The 7,957-nt window shown below is 46.2% G+C and overlaps 1 protein-coding gene across 9 annotated transcripts in view; it reads right to left on the bottom strand.

Moving 5' to 3' along the window:
* The window catches only part of Tnik (TRAF2 and NCK interacting kinase), a 398,405-nt gene that overhangs the window by 101,132 nt on the left and 289,316 nt on the right, over nt 1-7,957 (bottom strand). For all 9 annotated transcript variants that reach the window (NM_001106422.1, XM_063281546.1, XM_017590730.3 and 6 more), the window contains 2 exon segments: nt 5,494-5,572; nt 7,329-7,383. In NM_001106422.1, coding sequence (NP_001099892.1) covers nt 5,494-5,572; nt 7,329-7,383 — 134 coding nt within the window.

Below are 7,957 nucleotides of genomic sequence, written 5' to 3'. Positions count from 1 at the left end.
AGCAATCACATCCAATTTGAAAAATGAGATCCAGACCTCAATAGACTGTGCATTTGTTTTTCAAACACTGACATCTAAAAACAAAACAACCAAAACCAAAAAAACCCTCCAGCTCTACAGGCAGAACAATGTTGCAGCAGTGTTCCAGTAAAAGAACCAGCTAGGAGAGCTCCCTTCTCAGAGCTCTGCTGGAGAGAAGGACCTCTGTCCAAAGGACAGAGATACAGAGCTTGTAACGCCGGTAACACATCTATATTCTTCTTATAGGCATCCTTTGAAGAGAAAATGTTGCTCCCTTAAAACACATCTTCAAGCCTAGTGTGTTGGCACATTCCCATAATCGAGGTAACTTAGAAGACCAAGGCAGGAGGATCACCATGAGTTTGTGGCTATAGGTAAATATAGTGAATTTGGGGACAAACTGGACTACATAGTGGGACCCCCATCTCCAACAAAAATGACCCCAAAACAAAATTCCCATGTCTTTAAAGAAGTGAACACTTATTTTCTAAGTTGTGGTGACCAAAGAATCAATATGTTTAATTGCACATTTAATTACAAGGGAAATTACTTCATGGAATTGAATACCTGCTTGCTCAGTATTTCAGTGGGTTCAAAGTAAATCTGTGGTAGTGCTGGTAACTTAGCTTTGTCTCTTTGAATACAAAAGGATAGCAACTTCCAGGAAGGTTATCGATAGAGCCCACGTTTGATGCTCACGGTCTGAGGGGGTGACAGAGTCGCCCTGGTTATACACTGAGGTTACATTAGCTATTGTGATTAGGAGGGATGGGTGGTCTGGGTAGACATCATATCCATGCAGGAAATTTTGGCCTTGAAAATCTGTTAGTTCTCATAACTACCCCCTTTCTCTGCCTTGGGCTTCATCTCTGTGTGGCTCAGGGCATGTGACTTCTCTGTGCCATTTCCCTGGCTACGAATATAGATATCTATAGTGCAGACATTAAAACACTGCTGTGTCAATAAATTAATTCCTTGAAAACACCTCTTGTGATTAGTGCTGACATGACCATGGGCACACCTGACCAATTCTCTGACTGTCATTGGACTTAAGGAAGAGAAAACCCTTTCCTAAGGACAATGACATGGAAACAAAACATTGACCTCCTACACTTCTGTTGAATAAAATGGGCACCACGGGGCACTGTTCAGTGACAGGATTTGAAGGAGTTTATCATTGTGGGAACATCACAGAACCTATCTGCTCAGGCCTAGATGGCTGCAAAGGCACCAGGTGGTCCAGTCTTATGGCATCGCTGTCATACATGGAGCCCGTTGCTAACCCAAAGTTCATTATCTAGCAGGTGACTGCATCACGTTGTTTGAATGAATTGCCGTAGATGTATTTGAGGAAGCCGAACAGAAGAGGTTAATTTGAAAAGCTCATGTCCCAGTTTGGGTTTTGATTTTGATGAGGTGTACAGTCGCAGTACTAGCCAATTCAATATATCTCAAATATTTTGTGACGTTTACTTTGTATCATTATTATTTTATTTGGAACACACATACACACGCATGCACACGCTCACACATGCTCACACATGCTCACACATGCCTACAGCCCTTCCTTTCTCCTACCTCAAGCTAAGGTATGGAACTCTGAGAAATACTCAGGGTTGGCTAAAGGGTGTGTGCTGCCTGGATTTTTTTTTTTTTTTTTTTTTGTCAACTTGACAACTTTCCAGGGTCATCTAGGGAAACCTCTCTGACGTGAGAAAATGCCTCTAGGAGACTGTCTCTTTCAGGCAAGTCTGTGGGGCATTTCCTTGATTCATGATTAATGTGGCTCCATCCACATATGTAGCAGAGGATGGCCTTGTGGGGCATCAATGAGAGGAGAAGCCCTTGGTCCTGCCAAGGTTTGATGCCCCAGTGCAGGGGAATGTCAGGGCAGGAAGGTGAGAGGGAGGGGATGGGTGGGTCAGGAAGCACCCTCATAGAAGCAGGGAGTGGGTTGGGATATCAGGTGTTTGGAGGGCAAACAAGGAAATGGGATAACATTTAAAATGTAAATAAAAATGCAGTTAAAAAAAAGAAAAATGGTTAACATTTTAAATAACCTTCACGAGTTCTTAAAATTTTAGAGAAACCATCAAGGCCTTCCTAACCTCTAGTTGCCCAACATATGCTTTATAAAAGAAATATCAATCTTAAAATTTAAAAAAAATGATGTGGATAGGCCCAGCTCTTTGTGGGCACTGAGGACTTGTAGCAAGAGCTTTGAAAGGTAAGGCAGTAAGCGCAAAGTGAGATTCTCTTCAAGGAGCCATGAAAGCCACTGCACAGCGCTGTGAAGTGAAGCCTCATTCCTAAAGGAGAACTCAGTGTGTTAGATATGCTGGGATTATGGGATGCCCCCGAGGAAAGTTGCAAGCATGGAGTGGAGCCATTCTAAGAGAGCTATGTGTGCTGTGGGCAGAGTAGGAGAGGTGTGGCTGGCAGAGACCAGACGATACCACCAGGAGCCTTAGATCCTAGACCCGGAACCTTGGGATCTTGTGTTTCCCCTGCTGGGCTCAGGCCTTATAGTCTCTCAGAACGAGAATGTTTCTTTTGTGCTATTGCATATTGGAAATATGTGAACTTAATTCACCGGTTTTAGAGTGAAGAGACACCTTGAGTATCACAAAGGCTTTGGGCTTTTAAGCAACTGTTAAGATTCAGGTGATTCCTGCAATTCATTTGTCCTAGTTAGGGCTTCTATGACTGTGACACATTACTATGCTAAAAAAGCCGGTCGGTTAGGGAGGAAAACATTTGCTAGCTTATACTTTCATATAACTGTTCATCATCAAGGGAAGCCAGGACAGCAACTCAAACAGGGCAGAATCCTGGAGTCAGGAGCTGATGCAGAGGCTGTAGACAGGCTGCTTCCAAGGCCTGCTCAGTCTTCTTTCTGAGAGAACCCAGGACCACCGGTTCAAGAGTGGTATTGCCCACAAAGGGGCTGGGCCTTTCCCCAGCAATCACTAAGAAAGTGCCATTCTGCTGGATCTTACAGAGGTATTTTCTCCTTTAAGGTTCCCTCCATTCGGACTGCAGACTATATATCAAGGTGACATAAGACTAGGCATCACAGCAACCAATTGACTATGCCTTAGATTTGAAAATATACAATAAATTAAGTGGAAGCTAAAAAAAAAAAGATTCAGGTGATTGACGTAGAGGAAGTAAAGCCACTTTGCATCATGGGAGGATCATGGGCCTTTGGGACCCAGAGGTGGAACTTTATAGTTTTAAGTGATAGTTTTTGAGGATCAAGTTGACGTGGAGTGGCCTCGTGATGGCTAATCTTCCCTGCCAGTTTGTCTGGGTTTGGAATTACCTAAGGGACACACCTGGGAGCATGCTATAAGGGGATGGCCAGGTGATAGGTTCCTCTTAGGAGGAGAGATCTGTATTTCATGTGCACAGCACCATGGAGGGCTTGGAGTCTCTGGATAAAAAGGAAATGGGATGAAAACAGCTAAGGATCAGCATTCCCCCCTCTCTCTGTTCTTGACTGTGTGCACAGCGTGACCCTTCCTTCCCACCCCTGCCACGATGGGCTGTATCCCTTCTTTAATTGTGAGTTGAAGGAAATCATTGCCTCTGAACCTGATCTTGTCAGGTATTTGTCAGAGAAATGATTAAGTGGCCAGTGCAGCCCGTGAGGTGGCACATGCCTGTGGATGGGCACTTGTCCCTCCATGGAAAACATAAGATACCTCCCCGGAACAGTGACTGGAGAAGAGGGGATGGGAAGTGAGGCCCATGGTAGACAGTACCCCCCATCTCCCAGAAGCTGGCACATTACAAGCACAGATCTGGCAGGCAGCAGGCTTTGCAGAGTCACTGCTGCTTCCAGGGGAAGGGACTGAGCTGGCTCCTCTCTCCGGGAGTCGATCCAGGGAGGAAAGAAGAGCGATCGCAGGAGAGTGAGGGGGGGGGGCCTCCTGCGCTCTGCCACCACATGCTAGATGGTGCCCAATGAAAGGCTGTTGCTGGGGAGAGAGCATGCTTTTCTCTTATCACAGTGACCCTGGGAGAGGAAGGAGAGCAAGGAAGGCTTTGCCTCCCCGTTACCAATAGCAACTCACACTCCCCTTGCAAGTCTGGCAACTTAGAGACTCAAAGCTTGTGGCTTTTCTGTTTCCTTCCCTCCTCTGTGTGCCTTTCCTCGGTTGAGCCAGGACTGCCATGTCATTATCAGCTGATTGGTACTAATTAAGCCTGCTCTATGTGGTAGGTGGTGTCTGTGGGTAGGAAACAGGAGGATGCCAGTCAAGGGCCCCAGCCTTAAGTCATAGGAAAAGGGACGGATAGCCTGTTCCCTTTTAGTTGAACTACCCAGGGCTTGTGTCTATAGAAGAAAGGGAGGTCACAGGCTGGTCCTCCAATACTAGAGGATCCAGAGATGTAAGAATATATCAGGAGACCATTTCGCTTCTGCAGCAGAGGTGGGAGGTAGAATAACAAGGCTTAAAGACCACAATTTAGTACACATGGAAGTGACAGGCAACATTTATCATAACCGGATGACTCCACTTCCAAACCTCACTTGGGTGCTCACCATCCACGTTCCCATCTTACCCCGAGCTCATGGAGTGCACACCATATCTCTCTTTAGTCACCTTTTTGTTAAGATAAGCTTATTAAGAACAAAGGTTATACTGCTGTCCCCAAATAAAAAGCCAGTATGCCCTGTCACAAAAAGAAAGGGACTGAAAAAAAACCACAAAGAACCACAATTGCCCATGCCAGAAACATCACAGGGACCATTAGCAGGCCTGTGTGGGTGCTCAGGGAACCGCTACCTTGAGGAATAGAATGGGCTGACTCTAAATCATCACCCTTTCTGAAGAAATGTGCCGTGCAGCCAGGCAAGCACACCCCTGCACTCATAAATCACATAATTTCCATGACATTACTCAGGCTCCATTTTGGCTCAAAGCTCCTTGCCTGGAGGATAGGGTTAACAAGTTGCTGGACAGACAGCAGCTAGCAAAGCCTCAAGTCCAAGATGAATGGCAGAATACAGAATGTCACCTACCAAGCGGTGGCATGCATTTTTAAAAATATCTAGCCAGAAGGACCTAGGCATCAGAGGTAATATAAAAGAAAGTCTCAGAGAGGCTGGATGAATGGCTAAGTCACACGGTGCTTGTCATTCAAGCCCAAGGACCTGAGTTCAGAGCCCCAGCACTCACGTAGAAAGCCAGGTGTGCTAGCATGTGCCTGTAACCCATGGAAATCAGGGCAGGAGGACTGCCGAGGCTCAGGTATGATCAAACACTTTGTCTATCAAAGTAAGGTAGAAAAGCAATCATGAAAGATAACGGAGGTCAACCCAAGGCATCTACATACAAGCACATGCACATGCACTTGCAGACATGTGTTCACCCATACACACGAAAATGAAAGAGAAGTGAAAAGAAAGACCACGGGAAAGCTTCGCCCTCAGATCTGAAAAGTACTAAGGGGCAAACTCACCACTTCTTAGACTTGAGGCGAGGTGCGGGGTTCCGTGGGATGAGGAAGAGCGCTCTCATGGGATGCATATCACAGAGGGCTGCAGGAGACCGAAAACAAGGACCAGATCCAGTCAGAGGCCACCCACACTAACATCCTGGCTCTACAAAGTATGCACATGCCCACAAGGCTCCTGTGAGCAAGGGGTCAGGATCTCCAAGCTGCCAACTGGCAGACAATCAAAGAGCTGATGTCTAATTAGGTAGATCTCGTAAAACACACATTTCAAACAGATATCAATATCCCTCGGGGTCACACTTTTACTTCATAAGGAAAACAAGTCAAGGAGTCAACAACTAGCCACCTGCCATTCAAAATAAACACCATCAGATGACAGCTATGATTGGCGTGGCTGAGGTAATCTCTCTCTTTTGCTTTAACAAATGTCTAAGCCACAATGTAAGTGGTATCTGAACACTGAAAGTCAGTGTCTTCCCCACCTGAGGCTCACATAGACACTGCTAACGATGTGAATTTTTAGACTCTTCAGTCCTCTGCCAGAGCACCGTTCTGTTTCCAACAGGGTGCAAGATTTGCTTTGCTTTTAAATCCGCTGGCCCCAGGATGACCAGAGAATGAGGCAGATTATAGACATGGTGCAATCTTTCAGCATGGGCACATTCTATATTCTTATTTCAACCAACATAGCTTATTAGCTTACTTTCTAACACTGAGAATATAGGTTCCCCCTTCTCCTCTGTACCAAGATTGAGAATATATGTTCCCTCAGTGCCAGAGGATTCTGTGGGTAGAGTTTATTTTTAGTCTTGTCTACCACTCGGGATGATAACAGTTTTAAAGACTGTGGTATCCAAATTTTCTGACTCACAAATGTCATTGTGAACAAAGGAAATCTTGTCAACAAACACCCCACGTCAATCATGCTGCAGATGGATTCAAGGAACTTAAATCCCCGTGACAGCAGTGATGGCGTATAAGGAGAGTCTTGAGTCTAAGAACCAATGGTCATGAGGGTGAAGGGTCTTTTCAGTCCTGGTCCTGTGAGAAGTGGCTGAGCAGGTGTGACGGTGCGGGAAATACAGGCAAGAACATGACTGGGGCCAATTCCTGTGTAAAGGGAGGTACACACCTTGCCGGGAAAGGCACGCTATATCGCTATGCAATCCTAGCCCTGGGAGAGGAGGGAGGGTCTAGACTGTCCTGTGATCAGAGGCACAGTCAGCCTGGGTGTTGATTGAATCACAGCTGCATGCAAAGTGAATGCACGCCTGTCAGGAAAGGGTGTGCCTTGCTGTGTGGGTCTGGGTGGTCCAGTCGAAGCCACCACAGCAGCTCCCCAAGGTGTTCTTTGCTGCGAACACAGAAAGCCCCAGGGAACTTGGGAAGTTCTCAAGGTTGCCAGTGTCCGGGACACAGCTCCAATAAGGGCACCGACATCTAAAGCTATCAACACTTATATTTTCAAAAGAGGGGCAGCCTCCGACTGCAGGGATTGGGGAAAGCTACACCTGGGAATTCAGCTTTGGAGTTTTATACTCGGGAGCTGCTGACTTTGTCTGTGGTTGCTCCGAGTGTCTGTGATGTTTCCATGTGAGGTGCAGAGCCACACAGTAAGTGGGCAAGACAAAAAGACTCTCCCAAAACACAGAGCGGCACCGCTTTGCCATGAACAGATTCCTGGTTGATTCAAACTGCCTCTGCTCTCTAAATGTGCCGCATCAGACCCATGCCGGGCTCAGCGTAGCAGAAGTAGGCCAACCGCAGCCCTGGCAAGGAGCCCGCAGAACCTGCAGAACCAACCAGCAGCGGATTTTCCCCCAGAGGAAGGAACTTACGGGGGGCACCTTCTGCCATCTCAATGGCGGTGATTCCCAAAGACCACAAGTCACTCTGCAAAACAAGAAAGCACAGATACACACATAAATTCAATCAACAGAGGACAATTTGGTTAAACCTGGTAATTACTTCAGAACAACCCGTGGGGAAGTCAATCCATTGTCTTCACAAACCTATTTCTCCATCCGGCTGCGAAGCCAGAGGGGTCATGCTCACTTCTCACCGAGCACATTTTCCCTGTGCCTGGCCGGCATGTGGTATGTTTCCAATAAACGTATGAAGAGGAATATAAGGTTTCTTAAAAGCTCCTTTATTACTGAGATTTATATGTCAGTCAAACCATGTGAAATTTTGCTGTTTTCGATCTTTTTTTTTTTTAAAAAAAACTCCTGTAAAATAGCGGGTATCATGCTGCTGTCAGGACATCTGCCTAGTGTGGATCTTCCTCATGGCTCCCTTCCGTTGTTCCCCTCATCTTCCCTGCCATATTTCAAATAGCCCCCCTTTCTATCTTTCTTATATGCAGTTTTGTCTTTCAACATTTTACTGATTATAACTGTTACATAGTAGATGACGGCACATGTATGTGTATACACGAGCTAGCTCACTCCTGTGACCCCACCATCAC

This window comes from Rattus norvegicus, chromosome 2 (genome assembly GCF_036323735.1).
Source record: "Rattus norvegicus strain BN/NHsdMcwi chromosome 2, GRCr8, whole genome shotgun sequence".
In the NCBI taxonomy this organism is placed as follows: Eukaryota; Metazoa; Chordata; class Mammalia; order Rodentia; family Muridae; genus Rattus; species Rattus norvegicus.
The sequence above is the reverse complement of the archived record's forward strand: the minus strand, read 5'-3'. Positions and strand labels throughout refer to the sequence as shown.